Source organism: Streptopelia decaocto, assembly GCF_964273445.1.
Source record: "Streptopelia decaocto genome assembly, chromosome: 3".
NCBI lineage: Eukaryota > Metazoa > Chordata > Aves > Columbiformes > Columbidae > Streptopelia > Streptopelia decaocto.
In genome coordinates, this window is record NC_138656.1 from 121,494,226 (window position 1) to 121,516,981 (window position 22,756).

At 50.6% G+C, this 22,756-nt stretch overlaps 2 protein-coding genes across 2 annotated transcripts in view; one reads left to right on the top strand and one right to left on the bottom strand.

The window, feature by feature from the left end:
* The window catches only part of ZNF512 (zinc finger protein 512), a 17,059-nt gene extending 12,312 nt beyond the window's left edge, over positions 1-4,747 (bottom strand). The window contains 3 exon segments of the mRNA XM_082048777.1: positions 1,190-1,395; positions 2,632-2,690; positions 4,659-4,747. Of these exon segments, the coding sequence (XP_081904903.1) occupies positions 1,190-1,395; positions 2,632-2,690; positions 4,659-4,679 (286 nt within the window). The 5' untranslated portion in view covers positions 4,680-4,747.
* Positions 4,669-21,690, top strand: GPN1 (GPN-loop GTPase 1). The gene is made up of 14 exons (XM_082048778.1): positions 4,669-5,061; positions 5,134-5,227; positions 8,711-8,750; positions 10,168-10,234; positions 10,907-10,944; positions 11,486-11,564; positions 11,667-11,761; positions 13,425-13,470; positions 14,054-14,200; positions 16,985-17,067; positions 19,195-19,234; positions 19,857-19,947; positions 20,406-20,513; positions 21,135-21,690. The coding sequence occupies exons 1-14, from the start codon at positions 4,678-4,680 to the stop codon at positions 21,221-21,223; spliced, it is 1,401 nt and encodes a 466-aa protein (XP_081904904.1). The 5' UTR covers positions 4,669-4,677; the 3' UTR covers positions 21,224-21,690.
* The last annotated feature ends 1,066 nt before the right edge of the window (positions 21,691-22,756 follow it).

The window sequence follows — 22,756 nt, forward strand, 5'->3', positions numbered from 1 at the left end:
AAATAGAGGTGTGAGAGGCTAAAAAGGGGCACTTGCTTGTGAATAGGCGGTTGGTCGCTATACTGGTCTGGTCACACCTGACACCAAACCAGAGGGACCAGGAGAGGAGTGTCTGTGAGCTGGTCTATAAGGTCTGTGAGGTCTATAAGGTCTGTAAGGTCTGTGAGGTCTGTGAGGTCTATAAGGTCTGTAAGGCCTGTGAGGTCTATAAGGTCTGTGAGGTCTATAAGGTCTATAAGGTCTGTAAGGTCTATAAGGTCTGTAAGGTCTGTGAGGTCTCTAAGGTCAGTGAGGTCTCTAAGGTCCATATGGTCTGTGAAGTCTATAGGTCCATGAGGTCTGCTCCAGCCAGCAGCACGGCTCTGCGGGCTGCGGGGCTCGTACTCCCATACCAGCAGCTGAGGGGACCGCGACCCAAAGCCAGAGATGGAGCAGACTGAGAGGTCAGTGCAGCTACAGGAGAGATCCGCATTGCACATACGTGAGCACACACCTATGTACTGCATTTATATATACGTTTTCTATATGCTTGCTTGCTGCAGCAATCTTGCTGCTATCAAGCTACCAGATTCAGGTCTCCCCACAATGAGATGGAATCAGATTCTGCCTTAGAGATAAGAAGAAAGTGCATTAAAGAAGAGTGAGGTTTTGGCTTTTCGCCACACAAGAAGTTTGGAAAACAGCTCCTAGGCCAGGAAATCTGAATGTTCCTACAGCAACGTAAGACCCAAACCACTCCGCATCAGAAAATCATGAGTGACAGAAGGGAGAAAATAAAATCAATAAAAACGGCCTAAAAAAAGAATAATCTACCATCACAAAAGCTGAGTCTAATCCAGAATACTGCTGAATGCTCCCCTGTCTACCTCTTCAGAATCGCTTGTTCTGTTGTTAAAGCTCTCAAAGCATATTCCTGATATGACTGGCAGAACCCTTATACATATCTCTTCTACAGATAAATCTGAGTTCAGTCACAGAATCATTGATTTTAATAGACCAGTCACTCAAAAGGAGCTGCAGAACAGAGAATTTTACCTCTGTTTCTGCAGTGGAGGAAGTGTATTTCTCTTAATACATGAGCGGTATTAACGAGCTTGTAATTTGTGGCCGAATGGCAGCATGTCCTTCAGATGTCATCTAATAGCTCAAAAAAGAACCAGTGTTGCATTGAGCCAGGAATGACGAGTACCTTTTTTTTCTGAAGATTTGTTCACGCCGTTTTTCACTCCTCTCATTTCCAACCAGTACGCGGGCCTGCGGATGGCGCGCTTGCTCCTGGGCTCCGCGCCGTTCACCTGGCTCTGCAGCGAGGCAGAACAACCGTCGCCGACGGTCTCATCACAGCTGCTGTTCAGTCCTGGGACAGCAGTTTCCACCTCTTCAATTTGCTTAGACCTGGAAAACACCACCTGTGAATCCTGGGTACAGGTGTGCGTACATACACACAGCACAGCAGCTTGACAGACAACGTCCCTCTCATCCTCCCAAGTACTCAAAAAACTCATCTCACAGCCCATTGAACTTCCTGAACTGAAAAATGCCGGCAAGATAACACATCCTAAATGGTATTTTCCGTACATCTTTTAGAGAATAACAATAGAAAGCTCCTTGAGAGGAACCGAAAACAATATTCATTCTACCTCAAACTTTTGGCTTAAGAAGGCAGCGCAAGTTAACCTCACTTTAAAAATCTGCATTTTTCCTTAAGCAAACAACGTGAAATGTAAGAATTCTTCTGCAGCCCATCATGACAACAGAGACCTTTTCCATCCCTCAAAGGGCAGTATCTCCTTCAGTACGCATTCCCAGAACCAGAGCTGACGCTACACAATTAGAAATGCTAGCAAGGATTTTAAACAGCAAAGCTTTCAGCAACAAAGACAGCTTTACAGGGTATCCTACAAATCACACTGCATTAAGACTAATTTAGACTCCAGCAGGACTGATTTTTCTTCCTGGAGATCAGAGGGAACTCTGCTTCACTATTGGCAAATATTTCTTCCAACACTGAAATGCCTGGACATGGACGCTACTGCACAGGACAGCAAAGTAATGGGGCGTCAAGGAAACGGGGGCAAACAGCATTAAAGTGAGGGAGCAGAGAACAGGAACACTTTCCGACAATTCACAAACTAAATAAGGGATCGCCTGAACGATGACTGCGATGGGCAGTCCAGAGTTCCTCTCCCGTGTCCCGAGCTGTGGAGCTCGCCTGTTTTAACACACCAGTAAGTGGGGACACTGACGGTACCAGGCCAAATCAGCACGCACTATGTTCAAGGTGCTGCGGAAGGATGGGGAGAGGAATTCTCAAATTACAGCCTTTCAGTTGCAATCGCACTCAAAATAGACACATTTTGGAACACTGCTTGAGCTTGAACATAAACTGTCTTCCCAGTGTTAAAATCCTTTTAAAAACAATAAATGAAAACTAGTACCCCTTGAAGTGTCAGAAAAGCACATTTCTGACAAAACCAATGAGCAAAATAAGTTCAGACTCTCATCACACAAACAAAAAAAAGTTGCAGCTCTTAAAATTCAGAATATTATGTAACCAGATATGTTTTTCCAATAGGAATCTCTCAGTTTTTTCTTGCCTTCAGTCAAACTAGACAAGAAACATTCACATACTTTTTGCTTCCCAGAGACCTCTTGGCCTTCTGCTGTCTGTGATGTCCAGGTCTGGTGTCCTAATAAAGCAGAACAATTCACATTAGCAGCGTCATTTTTATTCTCCTTTTTGCACGTTTCACGTTTCCCCTGAACACAATCTGCACTGTGAGAACATGGACACCATCCTTTGGAAAGGAAACCGGTTTTCTGCAACAAGGGAGTGTTGAACCTTCCGACTGCAGCTGAGTTAGAGCTGGAGCCAAAACAGGGACGAGCCCCCCGGACCCCCCACGCAAAACCAACGTCCCCTCACACCGGGGCACCTCACACCGAGATTCTTTGTCTCCATCCCCTGGTACCCACTTTCTGACCACACTTTATGACACATCATAACTTTCAGATCCTAACTTTTACAGAGCACTTATTTTTCCCTTAACCAAATAATTTTTGCATTTACCATGCCAAGACTGTTGTCTCTAGTCTCTTATGCTCCTCTTTTCTAATTTACGCACAGGAACAAACTGTAATTTACTCCTCCCAGGCCCACGGTCGGTGAGACACCCTGTCCTGCAGGCAGAAACGCCGTACAGGCACCGAGGGCAACCAGACGCACTGAACGGGCTCCAGAGCGCCGGGCTCCCTGGGCCTCCAGCCTCGCTCTCCTCGCACCAAAAGGGTCGGGAAGCAGCAGGGGCAAAATTCACAACTGCTTGATCAACGACTTCACAATCATATCTTGTCTTCTTTGGAGGAAAAGTCAACGGAATGTGTTTGTTTTGCTTTGATATGGGTGCAAACAGCAGTGTTTGGGAAAACCCTCCATGTGCAAGATGGAGAAACCTCCTGAGGAGCAGCCAGAGAAAACTGTGCCTGTGAAGCTTCAGCGACAAAAAGGGACAAACAGGCAGGCACAGTCCGCTGAAATCAGGTGGCCTAATCTACCTTCAGAAGAACCTAGATGATTAGCAAACACGGCACTTGTTTTAAGATTTTTTTTTAATAAAATATTTTGCATAAGAGCGAAGATTAGGATGAAAAATTTAGGTCACAGTTAAGGATCTGCAATAAAAAAGAGTATAGATGATCTGTCTAGCCTTCCTTTCTGAGAAGCTGATAGCAGCAATTATGAAGGAAACATCTACACCTGTTTAAGTTTTGAGTGTTTTTGACTTATATGGTGCACTGCCCTCTTGGGAAGGAGACCTACAGTACGGGGGAACGGCGAAGGGCTGGACACGTAACGTCTCTGCATGATGAGGAAGACGTTTCATTTGTGAGTGGGGATTTCTGCCTCTCCAGGGACCGTGGGACGTTTTTGTGGCCCAGTGGAGACAGGCTGCCCCCAACCACACGTGTGGACAGAAGCTCTCGGAGCTCCGGACGCGACGTGCAACACGCCGATGAGTGTTGTGCAACCGCTGGCGAGCCCGTCCCACAGCCGCAGGTGAAGCACCGGGACCCTGCACCGCCCGACTGTCCCTGCCCCAGGGAACCCCCGGGCCGGTGGGGCCTCAGCTCCCCGGGAGACCCCCCGGTTCAGCCCCCGGTTCCGAGTTTCCCACACACTTCACGGGCCGCCGGCTCCTGCAGTTCAGAGCGTTTGGACAGAACGCGCGGCCGGCGCCGGGAGCCAGCGGTGCCTGATCCGGATCCCCGCTCCGGATGCCCGGCCCGAATCCTGCCCCAGACCCCCGCTCCGGGTCCCTGGCGGGCCCGCGGCCGAGCACACCGGCCCCGCTACCCGCGCTCGGCGTCAGGGGCGACCGGGCCTTCGAAAGGAACGCGGGCGCTGCGGCGGCGGCTCTGCGGCCAGCCCGGAGCGGCTCCGCTGCCGCCCGCCCCGTGGGGACAGGGCCCGGCCAACGGGGCCGCCCACCGCGCCATCGAACAGCGGCGCCGGGCCTGGGCGGGGGGAGCTCGGCCCGGCGAGACTCTCGGGGCGAACCGCAAGCCCCACCCCGGCTGCTCCGGCGGCGCCGTCCCGCTCTCGCCGTCCCGCGCCCCGGGGCAGCCCCGCGGGCACTGCCCGCTCCGCGGACACTCACCGAGCCGCCGCCGCCCCGCATGGTGCCGCCGCCGCCACGTCAGCACGCACCGCGCCGGCCGCGCGCCGCCGCGAGGCCCCGCCCGCCCACTTCCGGCCGCCTCCGAGCGCGGTGGGGGAGCTGCTGCCGACGGGCGCGGGGAGCGCACCGGGCCTCGCACCGGGCCTCGCACCGGGCCTCGCACCGGACCGCGCACCGGGCCGCGCACCGGGCCGGCGGCGGCAGCAGCAGCGCCACAGCCGGTCCCGCGCGGGGCTGTGGGGCCGCTCCTCCCGCCGTCACCCGCGCCCCGGAAGGACACACGGGCGCTGGGAAGATGGCGGCAGCGGCGAGCGGCGCGGCGGCCCCGGTGTGCGTGCTGGTGCTGGGCATGGCCGGCTCCGGGAAAACCACCCTGGTGCAGGTGAGCGCGGCGGGGGCGCTGCCGGTGTCCCCGCTGACGTGTCCCCGCTGACGTGTCCCCGTCTCCCCGCAGCGCCTGGCGGCCCAGCTGCACGCGCAGCGCTGCCCCCCATACGTCATCAACCTGGACCCGGCCGTGCGCGAGCTGCCGTTCCCCGCCAACATCGGTGAGTGCGGCCGGGCCCGATCCCGCCGGGACACGGTGTGACACCGGGCACTGGGAACACTGTGACACCGGGCATTGGGAACACTGTGACACCGGGCATTGAACACACGGTGTGACACCGGGCACTGAACACACGGTGTGACACCGGGCACTGGGAACACTGTGACACTGGGCATTGGGAACACTGTGACACCGGGCATTGAACACACGGTGTGACACCGGGCACTGGGAACACTGTGACACTGGGCATTGGGAACACTGTGACACCGGGCACTGAACACACGGTGTGACACCGGGCATTGGGAACACTGTGACACTGGGCATTGAACACACGGTGTGACACCGGGCATTGAACACACGGTGTGACACCGGGCACTGAACACACGGTGTGACACCGGGCATTGGGAACACTGTGACACCGGGCATTGGGAACACTGTGACACCGGGCATTGAACACACGGTGTGACACCGGGCACTGAACACACGGTGTGACACCGGGCATTGGGAACACTGTGACACTGGGCATTGAACACACGGTGTGACACCGGGCATTGAACACACGGTGTGACACCGGGCACTGAACACACGGTGTGACACCGGGCATTGGGAACACAGTGACACCGGGCACTGAACACACGGTGTGACACCGGGCACTGGGAACACTGTGACACTGGGCATTGGGAACACTGTGACACCGGGCATTGAACACACGGTGTGACACCGGGCATTGGGAACACTGTGACACCGGGCATTGGGAACACTGTGACACCGGGCATTGAACACACGGTGTGACACCGGGCATTGGGAACACTGTGACACCGGGCATTGAACACACAGTGTGACACCGGGCATTGGGAACACTGTGACACCGGGCATTGGGAACACTGTGACACTGGGCATTGAACACACGGTGTGACACCGGTCATTGGGAACACTGTGACACCGGGCATTGAACACACGGTGTGACACCGGGCATTGGGAACACTGTGACACTGGGCATTGAACACACGGTGTGACACCGGGCACTGAACACACGGTGTGACACCGGGCATTGGGAACACAGTGACACCGGGCACTGAACACACGGTGTGACACCGGGCACTGGGAACACTGTGACACTGGGCATTGGGAACACTGTGACACCGGGCATTGAACACACGGTGTGACACCGGGCATTGGGAACACTGTGACACCGGGCATTGAACACACAGTGTGACACCGGGCATTGGGAACACTGTGACACCGGGCATTGGGAACACTGTGACACTGGGCATTGAACACACGGTGTGACACCGGGCATTGGGAACACTGTGACACCGGGCATTGAACACACGGTGTGACACCGGGCATTGGGAACACTGTGACACCGGGCACTGAACACACGGTGTGACACCGGGCACTGGGAACACTGTGACACTGGGCATTGGGAACACTGTGACACCGGGCATTGAACACACGGTGTGACACCGGGCATTGGGAACACTGTGACACCGGGCATTGAACACACAGTGTGACACCGGGCATTGGGAACACTGTGACACCGGGCATTGGGAACACTGTGACACCGGGCATTGAACACACGGTGTGACACCGGGCATTGGGAACACTGTGACACCGGGCATTGAACACACACACACACACACACACACACACACACACACACACACACACACTGTGACACCGGGCATTGAACACACGGTGTGACACCGGGCATTGAACACACACTGTGTGACACCGGGCATTGGGAACACTGTGACACCAGGCATTGAACACACACACACTGACACCGGGCACTGAACACACGGTGTGACACCGGGCACTGAACACACACTGTGTGACACTGGGCACTGAACACACTCCGGGTGACACCGGACATTGAACACACACTGTGTGACACCGGGCACTGAACACACTCCAGGTGACATGGGGCACTGAACACACTGTGTGACATTGTGCATTGACCACACGACCCATGTGCCACCTGTGCATTGACCACACAGCCGTGTGACACCCGTGCATCGAACACATGGCCCGTGTGACACCCGTGCATTGACTGCACGGCCCGTGTGACACCCGTGCATTGAACACATGGCCCGTGTGACACCCGTGCATTGACCACACAGCCGTGTGACACCCGTGCATCGAACACATGGCCCGTGTGACACCTGTGCATTGACCACACAGCCGTGTGACACCCGTGCATCGAACACATGGCCCGTGTGACACCCGTGCATTGACTGCACGGCCCGTGTGACACCCGTGCATTGACCACACAGCCGTGTGACACCCGTGCATCGAACACATGGCCCGAGTGACACCCGAACATGAAACACACATCCTTCCTGGAGTGCCTGTGTCCGTGTTCCACGGCACCGGCGGAGGGGACGGGTCTGTCACCCGTTGGGCTGATCGCTGATGTCCTTTCAGAGCTTCCCAGTCCCAGCACAGGAACGACTTTAAGCGTTTGTTGTTTGTTTTTAAATGTAACTCTTTTCTCCTACTGGTCTTTAACAGGTGAAGTTTTAGGACCAAAGGCATTCTTCTGTTGTGTTTGTCCATTGGTTTTTTACTAGATCTGGTGCAATTTGATGTGTTTGGGTTCTTGTGGGTTTTTTTCTTTGTCAGCGATGAACATATTGGCAGGTTCCCTCTGGTTCCCTGTACCCAGAGCAGTGGTGGCCATATCTGCTAGCAAATAACTTCCTTTAAACAACATGAACTTTAGAGAAAACACCTTAACAATAAAACAGACCTTATGTTATATAATCATAGAATCATTTTGGTTGAAAAAGACGTTTAAGGTCAAGTCCAGCCGTTAACCTCACTGCCAAGGCCACCACTGCCCCCTGTCCCTGAGAACCTCATGTCCGTCTGTCCAGCCCTCCAGGGCTGGTGACTCCAGCACTGCCCTGGGCAGCCTGTTCCAATGCCCCACAGCCCTTTGGGGAAGAAATTGTTCCCCACATCCAACCCCAACCTCGCCTGGCGCCACTTGAGGCCGTTGCCCTTGTCCTACGTTCCGCCGTTCCAGGGGGCTCACGGATCGTTAGGTTTGTGAGCGTCCTGCCTCATAGACTTTCCCAGGTTTGTCATCCTGCCTCTGCAGGGGGTAAGACAGGCAGTGCGGGTACCCAGATGGTTTTAGTGGTGTCAGGTAAATAATCAGAGTATCTGTTCCAGTGCTGGATCTCTGATAACACAGTCAGATACTGATCAGCTGAAAACAACATTCAGCTGAAGACATTTCAGCTAAAATCCTAAACTGGCGGTGTTTCATGTGAATTACATTGGGTTTCGTATGTATGTTGAGCACTTGGCAAATGGGTCAGGTTTATTTATTTGGGAGATTTTTCCTGTTGGTGCCGGATTTATTACTGAGACAAAAGGAAGAAAAAAATAAGGGTGTTCACCTATCAGCAAATTGATGAAGAGGCATATTTTAAATGTGTTGTCCTAAAACTGTTTATACATCTTCCTTTTCTAGATATCAGGGACACTGTGAATTACAAAGAAGTCATGAAACAGTATCCTTTTTTGTCTAAATACCGATCGGTGAAATCCCAGATTTGGTGGGAGCAGACTGTTGGTTCTGCAGACCACGTGAAGGCGGCAGGAGGTGGTGACATTGCAGGAATGCAGAAGCTGCGTGAGGATCGGAAGGTTTCGACTGTATTTCTTGCATGTGAGGTTAGAAATGTATGTTCTACAGGTTCTGATACCCCTTAGGTAATTTTCTCCTGTGCTGAAAGTGGTTCTGCCTATTAGTATGTTCTTACAAGCCATAGACCCTCTGCCCACATTTTTTTCCTTGTTGTTCTTCTGAAGAGCTGGTATCTTCCTTTGTGGAAGCCAGCAACCTTCTCCTCATGTTTGAACAAATCAATTTAATTTGGTATAAAAAAATACACAAATTCCTATTTGCCTGTAGTGGGTGGAGAAAACTGTCTCCACATTGTTTGACTGTAAACTGAGCACTGTTGTCTTTCTGGATGTCAGGCGCTGGACCGCTGGCTCTCGTTGCACAGCAGCTGGTGACAACGGGGCAGTAACGTTACACTGAAATGGCTGCGCTTGGGAGCGGTGCGGACGCCCTTTGTCTTCTACCCAGCAGCTTGTGCAGACAGAGATCATGTACAGTGTTTGGATTTGACTTCTAAATGTAATGTTTTAGACAAGAATAGAGATGGTGGGAGACAGAATTACTGATTTTGGCTGTTGGTTGATTTGGAGTTATCAGCAAGACATCCAAGTGCAAGTTTCGGTTTGGTCCATAGGTGCATTCTTTGCTTTGCCGTGTCTGTCAGCCATTGCTGGAGTTTAAGCACCTCATTAAATAGTCATGAAGGAGGATGTCTGGCCTCGTGCTTGGATATTGAGAGCAGGGGCCCTGGGAGACAGTAGGTACTGATCAATCAGTGCTGGTTCTTATGTAGTTAAAATAAAAGGAACTTGATTAATATATAGATCTGTATATGTGAAAAAGGATTTTGAGTCTTTAAGGTGACACTTGAATTATCTTGACAACATTAATTCCCATTATCACTTGAATTCTGCTGAAAAGTTCTTTTCATTATATTTTGAAGTATATATTCTTAAAATTCAGGGCATTCAGACCATTGTTAAATTCCAAGTTGTTGGCTGTGTTGTAAATCTCTTTGGAAAGACAAAGATGGCTTTGATGTGTACACATACCTATATTTTCTCTTTGTCCAGAACGGTTCTGCTCGAATACCAGCAAGGGGAAGCCACGGCCTGGCCCCATTCCCTTGGTCCGTGACGCGTGTTCGGGCAGGACAGGGACCAGCGGTGTTTGTTACAGACTGACTGTGTATGGGGGTGCGTGTTGGTGTCCGTGCGCGTGGTACGTGTGCAGCTGTTACCAGAGTCGGAAAAGCCCTCCGGGGTCTGCTCATCCGCCGCTTTCCTGAACAGAGCATCCAGATACGGGCTGGGCCCCAACGGTGGGATAGTGACCTCTCTCAATCTCTTTGCCACGCGATTCGATCAGGTACGTGGTTGCTCTGTGTGACACCGCGCTACGGACGCCGCGCCGGGACAGCGAGGTTTGTGTGCGCGGGGTCCCTGCCTTGGGGCAGCCTCGCGTCTCTGGAGGTGCAGCGCTCTCCTTGCAACCAGGGGTTCTACAGAGCAGCCAAGCGCATTCACTTCCGTTTGAGAGATTGCAGTTTTCAGCTTTTTTGAAAGTAAAATTTAGAAGCCACGTGCACAGAACATTCTTTAATCTTTGTACATAACTGTTGTGTTGCACTATGTCCACTATAAAATCTTTCGTTTGAATGATCTGGTTTTGAAGTAGGGAAAAGTGTTAAGTTTTCCCAGGCTTTGATGATTGGCTGCTCTCTGTAATCATAACGCTAAATCAGCGCTGGGGCAAGAACTTAAGCAAGATATTGAGACGGTGCACAATCTCGTAGTAAAAAGGTGGGAACACCTGTGTTTGTTACGCCGTCTCTTCAGCCAGGTGCTAGAACACACAAAACCAGGGTTGTCGTTGCCCTGTGCAGTGTCAGAGCGTTTGTCACCCTTCCTTAGTCGGGCATTTTCACACGTAGAAGAGGCGAGGCTTTGATCATCTTTTGATACATATTCTGTTATGAAATGATTATGAAGTTTCCCGTTGTGGGCCTGAACACAAAACACACTCCTCCTTTTTCATCAGGTGATGAAGTTTATTGAAAAACGACAAAATGCATCCAAGTGAGTACATTCTACCTGCTTTTCTGAGATCAGTGGGGGCAGACCCTGTGAAGTCCTAAAAAGGCTCTCTGCATGTTTCCCAGTTGTTTCTCAGCCTCCGTATAAATTTTGTGTGGAAAGGGGCATAGAATTAGAAGAGATAAACCAGACTTCTGATATATCGAAGAAATGTCTGCTGATGCCAGTTCTGCTTTGCTTGTCTTCCATTAGACTGTCATTGTTCCTCACACAGTGTTCCAATAGGCAACAATTAATTCTTCTTATGAACGATTTGCAGTACTAAGTGTCTGTCAGACTGATACCTTAGACTTCAATAGAATCTGAAGAAAGTAGGTGCATCTTGGTTAGAGAATCCACACAGGAAGTTTTCGGGCATGCCCACAGATCTTGTCCCTGTTTGGGAGAAACTTCTCTGATCTGTAACGGAATAATCACGTGATTGATTTGCTGTTATGTGCTCGTGGTAATTAATCTCTTCAGAACAGGACCTTGTGCTTAACTAATCTTCCCTCATTGTTTCTGAGGGGCTACTTCTTAACAGGTATGTTATTATTGACACACCAGGGCAGATTGAGGTGTTCACCTGGTCAGCATCAGGAACCATCATAACTGAGGCCTTGGTGAGTGTTTTCTCCGTGACTTGGCAGTGAGGCTGCGGGAAAGAAGTGGCTGTTGAACAGCATGTACTGCTGATTAAAGTGTCTTTTACTCTTTGTTTCCAGGCTTCCTCCTTCCCTTCGGTTGTGGTTTATGTGATGGACACCTCTCGCAGTACCAACCCTATCACCTTTATGTCCAACATGCTGTATGCCTGCAGGTAGGAGGAGCTGAAGACACAGTCCATCTGCTTGGATTGCCCTGTCTCTTTGATACTTATTTTGGAGGGGAATCAGAGAATGGTTTGGGTTGGAAGGGACCTTTGAAGACCATCCAATCCAACCCTTTCCGTGGGCAGGGACATGTTCAGTAGATTGGGGTGCTCAGAACCCCATCCAGGCCCTGTCCAGCCTGGCCTGGGATGTCTCCAGGGATGGTTCAGCCACCACCTCTCTGGGAACCTGGGCCAGGCTCTCACCACCCTCAGCACAAACAATTTCTGCATCATGTCCGGCCTGAATCTCCCTCCTTTAGTTTAAAACCATCACCGCTTGTCCTGTCACAACAGGCCCTGCTCAAAAGTCTGTCCCCATCTTTCTCATGGGCCCCTTTTCAGTCCAGAAAGGCCACACTGAGGTCTCCCCGGAGCTTCTCTCCTCCAGCTGAACCCCCCAGCTCTCTCACCTGTCCCCAGCAGAGCTGTCCCAGCCTCGGGTCATTGCTGGGGCTGCTCTGGCCCCTCTCAGCAGCTCCGTGTGTGTCCTGTGCTGAGGACCCAGAGCTGGACCAGCACTGCAGGGGGTCTCACCAGAGCGGGGCAGAGGGGCAGGATCCCCCAAACCTGCTGCTCCCGGGGCTGGGGACGCAGCCCAGGACACGGGTGGGTTCTGGGCTGTGAATTCACATGGATGCCTCATATCCATGGAATCTGCTGGTTTGTTATTCTCTGTCTTAGTGCTTTTCCTGTTGGATAAGCAAAATAATTTCAGTGCCAATAGATGTTTTAAAGTCATTGGGTCAAACTCCCACTGAAGACATCACACGGTCCTGAGGCTCCGGTGTGGTGAAGGCTGGTTACATCAGATCTAACGTGCTGCCTGTTGCTTATAAAATCATTTATCTGAGGAGTATCAAGATAGCGTTGTTTAAGCTCTTGCTTATAAACACATAATATTTTATTCTGGTGGGTTGTTTTGTTGTTTTGTTGTTTTGTTTTTTTAATATTGATACTTTCCATGATTCTTCAAGATTTGTTTGGAGCTCAGCATAGCATGGAGTTCTTTGTCTGTGTCTTCTTCCTCATGCATGGATTTATCTGTTCGGTTTCATGTTAACCAGGGACTAAATACTTATGTAAAGATAACATATCTAGAGCTGTCATAATTCACGGTAAATGTTGGTTGGTTTTCAACTGGTTTTCAAATAGATTTCAAAAACCTATCAGTCCTGGTCAAAGGCAAAAGCTTTATCACTGTGATAGGCAGTTCTGCTTTATAGATGTTCTGAGTTATTCGAATTCATTACCCAGTTCAAAAAGAATATCTCAGAACCTAAGGTTTGAGTTAAAATAATTATAAAATGCAAAAAGAGTTAAAACTGGGATCTGAGAGTCCTAGAAAACAGTTATCAAAATCAACTGGCTGTCTAGAAAGGTATTTTATATCTTGCAGATGTGCTCTTGCATCTGGGGGTGTATTTTGTTCAAGCTAGATCTGGGTGAAAATCACATTCTAACTGATGCGGAGGAAAATCATCCCTTGAAGTCAAATATATTCAGTTTTGCATAAGTCTTGTCTGCGTTATGCTTAACTTGTTTTCTACTCTAGTGAGATTTAAATTAATGTGTAGTTTTTGGTGTGTTTTGTTTGTTCTCCTCCCCTCAGTATCCTGTACAAGACAAAGCTGCCTTTCATTGTTGCCATGAACAAGGTGAGTGGAAGCGCGGCCTCTGCGTCCTGGTGGAGCGCTGCTCTGTTCAGTTTGCTTTGCTGTAGTGTCTTTGTCCTACTACAAACGTAGATTTTCTAGGAAAGAGGGACGGGAGGGAGCTGCAGGCTGAAACTGAACCTGAAACGGGTCTTCAATCTCATACAAATGCACAAGAAGAGTCGGGGTGGGCAGTTACACCCAAACTGTCCAGTTACAGGTAATACTGACAACCTGAAAAATAGTTTGCACCGTAACCCTAGGCTGTAGGGAAACTTAACGTTGTAACAAAAGGGTGAGTTCACCACCGAATCTGCTCTTGCAGTCCCCTGTAATCAGTCCTCATTAATTACTTCTGCTCGGCAGCGGGCTGAGCGGGAATCGTGTGACGCCTGCCTGTTGTGAGGAGGAAGTCCCACGTATTGCGGCGGCACAAACTGCACAAAAGGTTAAGCTCAGTCCAGGGCTGAATATTTTCAATCCACGTTTTGAAACTAAGTTTAAAATGGAAATTTTTTCTTTGTCCACTGAACAGCCTGTCTAAGCATTAGTTCTTACTTCTAAAAAGTGTCTCGTATCCTTCCAGACCGACATAATTGACCACAGTTTTGCAGTAGAATGGATGCAGGACTTTGAGACTTTTCAGGATGCCCTGAATCAAGAGACGTCTTACGTCAGCAACCTGACTCGTTCTATGAGTTTAGTGTTGGATGAGTTTTACAGTTCACTGAAGGTAAGGATCTTCTTTTTTTTCCTACCTCTCATAACATCCTGGAGAAGAGAAAGCTGGAGGACAATATCATGATTTGTATAAATACTTGATGGTGGGAATCACTGGAGAGGGTCCAGAGGTGGCGATGAAGATGCTGAGGGTTCTGGAGCATCTTTGTGCTGAGGAGACAGAGAGCTGGGGCTGTTGAGCTGGAGAAGAGAAGCTGAGAGGGATGTGATCAATGATCAATAGCTCATGGTGGGTGTCAGAGGATGGACCAGACTCTGTTCAGTGGTGCCCAACGCCAGGGTGAGGGGCAACGGGCACAGACTGAAACACAGGAGGCTCCATCTGAACATGAGCAGAAACTTGTTTGCTGGGAGGTGCCAGAGCCTGGCCCAGGCTGCCCAGAGCGGGTGTGGAGTCTCCTGCTCGGAGACATTCAAACCCCCTGGACCCACCTGCATCATCTGCTCTGGTGACCCCGCGGGATCTGCTCTGGTGACCCTGCGTGATCTGCTCGGTTACCCTGTGTGATCTGCTCTGGTGACCATTTGTGATCTGCTCAGTTACCCTGCGTGATCTGCTCTGGTGACCGTTTGTGATCTGCTCTGGTGACCATTTGTGATCTGCTCTGTGACCATTTGTGATCTGCTCTGTGACCCTGTGTGATCTGCTCAGTGACCCTGCGTGAGCAGGTGGGGCTGGGGATCTGCAGAGCCCAGCCAGGCTGGGACCGCGCGGTGAGGAAGACAGAGACACACACGCTCTTTTCGATGGTGCCCGGTGAAGGGACAAAGGCAATAGATACAAAGTGAGATACAGGAAACTGGGGTTAAACAGAAGAGGGAAAAAGAGTTACAGTAATTTTACTGATGGAGCACTGGAACAGATGGTCCAGAGAAACTGTGAAGTGCTCAAAACACACTTCAACAACATCTTGAGTTACCTGTTCTAGTTAGTCCTGCTTTTTGAGCAGGAGAAGTTGGACTAGATGCTCTGCAGAGGCTTCTTCCAACCTCAGCCATCCTGGCCTCTGTGAAAGGGCTTTGTGCTGCCCCTTTGAACTGGAATCTGTTGGTGGGCCCTGCATTGGGTGAGAATTTGCAGCTTTGAACACAAAGTAACTTTGGTGGCAGCCTGAATCCTATCAAACCGAATTTGACTCATCATGAGCAGAAAGCTAAGATGGGCTGGTAAGAGGTAATGGGCAGTGTTGCGGTGTTTCCCATCCGAGACAATTTCCCTGGTTCTGAAAATGTCAAGTACAGCTGGACAATTCACTCTGTAGGCAGAAGGGAAAGAACCTGAAAAGCAAACAAACAAAACGCTGTATATTTGCTGACACAGGAAAAGTGGGGTTTTCACTTACTGGGTTTGAGAGGACAGATCCATTCCGTTTCTCTGAGAACACTGTACACTGGAGGATGCTCGTGATCCTGTAGTCTGTGCTAAAAAGGTTTCGCTGAGTGTGTTTTTCATGAGATTTTACTTAAGAAAAAGCAAACCAATGGCTTTATGGATATCACAAGAAAGACAATGAAAATGACTAAGTGATTCCATTCATACAGATAATGATAATTTATCCAAAACAACAATACTACAAGTGCCCTGTATGAAACATTATACAGTATTTCGAAGCTGACTGTAGTGGTGCCTGGTCCTTATTTGCTGATCAGCTGTTAGAATAGCAGAGTGCAGAGGACTATAGAGGAGAAGGCAGCTTGTGCTGGAGTGCAATGAAGTGTAAATATTAACATATATATGCACAGTGCCTAGACCAATGCTTAACATCCTTTGGAATGCTTGACTGTTTGCTGTGCTACTGATGAAATGCAGGGCTGTGTTGGAAAAGCCTGACATCCAAAGGCGAGGAGTGAAGACTGTCCCGCTTATGACAAAAAGGGAGAATTTTCATTAAGGGATGTAAGATTCTTAAGGGTCACCAAGTACTGGCTAGTAGTAGCCTTCGTTAGAGGTATATTTTGATAATTGGTCTAATAAAAGCAGAAGAGGTGGCCAGAAGGGTAATGACAGGTGTGCGTTTGGGACGTATTGCACAGTAACCGATGGAATCCTGCACCTCTTGCTGTGCTGGGGCTGGATTTGGGTGCCCTTTGAGACGTGCTTCAGCAAAGCTCAGAACTGCCAAGGCTGCAGATCAGTTCTGTGGTCTGCTGTGCTCTGGTTCTAGTGCGTGGATGTTGCAGCAGTCTTACCGACCGCTTGCAGCACCGGGGTCAGAAAGGGCGCTTGGGTTACTGACAACCAAGTAAACAGAGAAGGACTTGATCTTCCTTTTGAATTGCCCCATCTCGTTCATTATGTTTAGACATTGTCTTAACTCTGCTCTTTGTGGGATATTGAGATTGGGGGTACCAGGATGGTGCAGTCAGGTGTTCTGTTTGTCTGTTTATTTTTAACTGGAGTTCCTCCCTCATGGTGACATTTGTAAAGCAGACAGGAAAACCAGGCTCTGCAGAAAGGAACGAAAAGCAAACCGAATCAAACAGAAACCCAGACTAACAAACCCCAAACCAGACAAACCAGAGGCAGCAACATTAACAGCGGGTGGGGAAAGAGGTTGACAGCAGGAGTGACAGAAGCAGGAGTGTTACTGCACACCCGTACACACTGTGATGGTTAAATGGGTGTCATTAGATCCCCCTGGTGTTTTCAGTTTAGTTTTTGGTTTGTTTTATTTTTTTTAAAGATACCGCTTAGTCTTTCCAGCTCTTACCATCCATCAGTTACCTAAAGCTTGGCTCAGTTGCTCTTCAGCGCTGGTGTGGTTTTCTTTCACAGGTGGTTGGTGTTTCTGCTGTGCTCGGCACGGGACTGGATGACTTCTTTGTTCAGCTTTCTAAAGCTGCAGATGAGTACGAGAGGTAAGGCCGCGACCCTCAGCCCCTGAAGTTACTCATTCACTCCTTCCATCTGAAGGACTGTTCAAGGCAGTCCAGGGTGTTGATAACTTCAGTGCAAGAGGCATCACAACAAGCAGCAAAGGGAGAGTTCAGTGGTGATCTTTGTGCTAACTGTTCCGTGAAGGAGTAAAAGCCGTCTGTGCCAGCCAGTCCGTGATTCCGTACAGTGACCGAGGGTGAGCTGTCCTCGGGAAGCTCACTGATCCGCTGGCAGACTGAACAGATGGGCAGCTGGAAATCCAGTAATCCTCTGAGAGTTTGCCCCTTGCTGGATTCCTCCCCGTGCAAACCTGCCAGGGTGCTCTGTAACACTAGAGAGCAAACACAGTCACTTGGGTTCCTTGGAAATACCTAAACCAGACCACAGACTGTTGTTGGGGGAAAATATATCATGCTGGACTGGACAGCCGGAGAGAGGGCGCCCTGGCTTCATGCTCCCAGGTCTAACTAGTCTGGCCCAGTCTTGCCCCGGGTTTGTGTGCTGCCTGCTCTGCTAACATACAAACAGACCCATTTTTTCCCTTACCCCTCTGTTTTCCTGACTTGTTCCTCCACAAATCTCTAAGTCCCTCCCTTTTCCCATCTTTGGTTCCTCCCCTAGACATCCCACAATAAGTCCTGTGCTATCCCCAAGTGCTCTTTCCCTGTCCCTGGGCAGACCCTGTTCACCAGGTGACGCCGGGAGCTCTGCTGGGTCACGCTGATGGTGTCACACCAAGAGCCCGGGCTGGTGGTTCTGGGACAGCCCCGGGAGCCGGGATGGGGGGTCATTCCTCCGAGTCCTCCAGCTGCGTTCCTGCCAGCCCCTGTGCCTCCGTGTCCCTCTGGGCTCACTGAGGTGGCTCTGCCCCGGTTTGGTGGCTCTGCCCCGGTTTGGTGGCTCTGCCCTGGTTTGGTGGCTCTCCTGTGATGGCCGGGGGTATTTGGGCAGGGTGTCATTTGTGCTGTCCCAGCTCCCTCCCATTGTCTCTGTGCTCTTTGGAGGGACTGAGGAGTTTCACCAGGTAACCAACAGCTGCTCTGGGATCCATGGCCAGTGTAACAAACCCTGGTCAGCGGTTTCACATCAGCCGCTTGCGTGCAGCCCAGACAGGCGGTCGTGTCCTGCGGGAGGTGATTGTCCCTTTCTGCTCCGCTTCCGTGGGGCCTGCCTGGGTCTCTGTGTCCAGCCCTGCCCGTGGCAGAGGACACAGAGCTGTCAGAGCCGGTCCGGGGGCTGCGACGGCCGTCGGGACTGGAACACCGCTGCTGTGAGCCGCGGTCGCCCAGCCTGCAGGAGGAAGGGCTCCACAGACCTCACTGTGGCCTTTCAGCACGCAGAGGAGATGTAAGAGAGACAGAGCGAGACGTTTTACACAGGTGTGTGGTGGTGGGACACAGGCCAGCAGTTTTCAACCGCAAAAGGGTACATTTAGATTGGACATAAGACATTTTGTATAGTGAGGGTGGGGAGACACTGGAGCAGGTTGCCCAGACAAGTTGTGGACTCCCCATCACTGTAGGTGTTCAAGGTCAAGTTGGATGGCGCTTTGAGCAACCTGATCTAGTGAAGATGTCCCTGCCCGTGGCAAGGCAGGTTAGACCAGATGATATCTGAAGGTCCCTTCCAACCCAAACTGTCCGTGATTCTAGGGCATGCACATCTACTTCATCCTTCCTTCATTAAAGAAATGTCCAAGGTCCCATAGTGGTGCTTTGGTTGGGAAGCCCGGGAGCTCCTTTCTGTCTGAGATCCGTTGAACTCCCGGGAGGCGCGAGCCCCGGCAGAGGAGGCCGTGTCTGTGGTCAGCGGAGGTGACAGATGGGCTAACAGGGACATGGCCGCCTCAGCCAAGCTGCTTTGATTTCCTACCCAACAGGATGGTGTGAGAAAGGTTCCCTATTTTAATGTAGTGTGTTCACTTATTTTTCATCCAAATCTGTATAAAAAAGTACTGTTAGCCTTTCTGAAATGTCTCTCAAACATGACAGCCTAGAGGAAACTTGGGGGAGGGAGAGTGTGCAGAAACAAGCCCCCAGATGATCCATACTTAATATAAATTGTGTATTAATTCAGACTGGGTGCGCTGTCTGTATTTATCTTTTCAGAGAGTACCGTCCAGAATACGAGCGCCTGAGAAAAACACTGGTAAGTACTTTTGTATACCTGGGCAGTGTGTTTTGGGGTCACTTTGATGCACATATAATTGCTTCTGTGTTGAGTGGGTCTAACATTTCATTTACTGATCTCATTCCGTGTGGAAAAACTCCTGTCCTGAAGCTCACTGTGTGTCGCTTTTTCCTGGAAAGCTGTTTTGTAAAACAGATGTTGCTCAGTGTTCTAGTGCTAATAATTTATTTGGGCAAATGGCGAGGAAATGATGGGGAAAGCTTTTTGTATCTTCCATTCTGAAGGACAGAAACTTTTTCAAAAATAACTTTCGCAAGTGATTTGCTGAGAATATCCCGGTATCTGCCCGCACCAGTTAAGTGACTTAGACAATTAATGGCTAGGACTGAATTAGTGTACCAGAGTCAGTTGCTCTGCTCACTTTGAGCTCTGGCTGCCCAAGGACAGTCTCTGCAAGCACAGCTTCGCTGGGTGTGGCTTCGCGATGCTCCTGGGAATGTCTGCACGTCCATCGTGCGCGTAACCTCAGCTGTAACGTCAGACCTTGTTGACTTGGCTCTGCTGGGGGACAGAACTGGTGAGGTTACTCTTCGCTTGCGTTTCACGTGTGCTCAGGATCCACATGTAACTGTACCTGCAGGAGAAGGCTCAAAACAAACAGAAGAGGGAGCAGCTGGAGCACCTGTGGAAGGACATGGGCAGCGTGTGCGTGCAGGGGAACACACTCGCAGGTACCTTACTGAGCAGATCAGGTTGTGCACAAGTTGTGTGAAGAGTCCGCCTGGGGAAGTCACATAGTGCTTCTCTGTCTTCACAGCAAAGGCGTGAAAGCAGCTTCGTGTCGGTTCCCGTGGGACGGGTCGCACGCGGCTCCTCTGCGTCAGGCACAGGCACAAGGAGGAGAAGCCTTGCTGTGTACACAGAGCAGTGGACAGACTAGAAGTAGCGAAACCCGTTAGAAAAGGTGGAACAGTCAGAACAGGAGAAAGCTCTGCTGTTGGTTGAACTGTCGCCTTATATGAGGCTGAGTACAGCTGATGCAGACCGTCCTGTGTCTTTGGGCTCCAGAGCAGCTTTCTGTCCCTTAGGTTCTAATTGCTGTGTCGATGTGCAAATAGGACTTGTGAGGGCATGAGCCACCTTCTTGTTAACTGCTGGTTTGTGCATAACCGTTTCTGCTCCCTTCAAGGGTCTGATGATGCTTCTGCAATGGGACCCTCTGAGCTGATCCTAACACGAGGAACTCTTGATGAAGAAGAGGAGAGGGAGAGTGATACTGATGACATTGACCATGAAGGTAAGGGAATGAGGGACCTGATCTGGTCTAAAAGCTGCCTGACTACTCAGGAAATATGCTCTGTAGTTCATTAACTGAATTGACTGTAATGAACACCTAGAAAATCAGCAAACTTCCAGTGACCTCAGTAGAGGTGTCAGAATCTATAGCAGAAGTTCAGCTGCAATGCTTAGTCCAGCGATATCACTCTCTAACCTTTGTGAAAATTCAACTGTAAATTTTCTGTTCAAGTAATTATTTTTAATAGGTGTATGACATGCATAAGCCAGACAACTCGTTACGCTTGGAGCGTGCAGGGGCCCCTGAGCCTGATCAATGCACAATGTGTTTCGTAATCTTTTGGCCTGGTGGTTTCTGCCCCGGCTCTCCTCCCTTTCCCGTGGCTCCAGTCCTGGAGCAATCTTCTAAGTTCTTACAGTTTGTGACTTTTATATATCTTGCAGACTTAATCTTCATTCTTTCCCTGTTGCGTTGATTTTTAGGTTCAGTTATTTCTTTTGCCTTGTAATGAAGATGAAATAGACTCTGTGTTGCTCTGACTAGCCTGACTCTAGCTGTCTTCAGTAACACAAGCAGAACAAGTGCTGAAATAGTGCTGAACTGTTGCTTTTTTCCTACCAGTTACCGAGGAGAGTCATGAAGAACCAGCCTTCAAAAACTTCATGCTGGAGACACAGATGAAATACCAGAGAAGCAGCAATCCAAATTAATGAGATACTCAGAAATAGGGGGTTTGGAGTCCCTTGTAATGGAGTTAAAAGTAATGGAGCAGCATAAAGCAACTCGCCTGGCACCATGCATGAAGTCTTCTACCTGTGAACAGCTGCTCCTCTGATATATTTGTATCTTCCTGCAGTAGCTGTCGGTGATGTGGGTTTCAGGTCTTTTATCCAACTGACCGCTCCACTGGCCATCTGCCGCCGACTGCCTGCAGCTGACGGAGCCCGGCAGCACTTTGTTCTGCTCCAGGTTCTTTGGACGTGCCTGTTGGGAGCTGAGATTCTGAGCTCTGACAGCAGCAGCATCTCCAGTACTGACTGGTCTCCACAGTGCGTTTGTTCCCCTGTGCAGACAGGACACAGTGAAATCTGTGCTGTGCGAAGCTCCCTCTATCTGGTGTTTGTCTTGGTTGTAATTAAATATATTTTGTGTACTAACAAATGTGTGATGGTTAGTAGCAGGAGATTGAATTTCACTGTTCTAATGCGAAACCTTTTTCTGTGCTTACAGCTCACCCATATGGATGCGCAGCAAATGCATCCTAATAACATTACATATACACAATACAGGTGCCTCCTAGGAAAATTGAGTGAAGAAAGTTCCCAGGAGATTAAGTAATAAAAAGAACATGGCTTGATTCAGCTGAGAAGGGAAGTCTGCATGGCTGTGTACTGTATCTGTAGGTAACGTAAACCAAAGCTGTTTCTGTGGATGAGTGCTCACCATAACCCACCCCAGCACTGCCCCATGTCCTGAGAGCCTCATGTCCGTCTGTCTGCGGAGGAGCCGAGTTATTGCTGCAGACAAGACACGGGCACAGGCAGAGGCAATATATTTTATTAGGCCAGAAGACATCTTGAGGAAAAATAATACTTTATAAATGTGGGGGTTTTATCTTTTATCAGTGTGTCTGCCATGTCCGCGGCCCTGGGAAAGCGCGCTCAGGGAGCTCAGGCTGCCCACGGGTCAAGAAAAGCGCCCGCGCTGCGGGGCCCGGGGGGCGCTGCGTGACCGCGCTCGGTGCTGCCGTCTGGTGGCCACATCCCGGTACTGCAGCTGGGGAGCGGCGCCCTGTGCCCGTGCCGGGGGACGAGGGGGCGCTGCCGCTGCGGGCGGGGTCGTGCCGGTCAGAAAGGGGGGGCAGCGGTCGGACGAGCCGCCGGGAAACAAAGAGGCCCCCGGCTCTCCCGGGGCAGCCCCGCTGCGAGGGGAACGGGCGAGGCGGCAGCGGGAGGCGGCGGCGTCTCCTCGGTCCCGGACACAGGGGAGAGAAACCTGCCGGCCGGAGCTCCTTAGGGCTCTCTCTGTTCACAATGAATTTATGGGTAGGTGACCACCCGCCGCCCTTTTCAGTGTAAAGCAAATGAGCGCGGTTTGTTGTTCCATTTTAAACGCGGCTGCTGGAAGCCGCGCGGCCAAAGGGCGTGGGGGTCCCGGCAGAGCGGGCCAATCAGATGGCTCGGCAGGGCTGGAAGGGCGGAGCGCTGATAGGCGGGGAGAAAGGCAATTGATGTGCGTAGGCA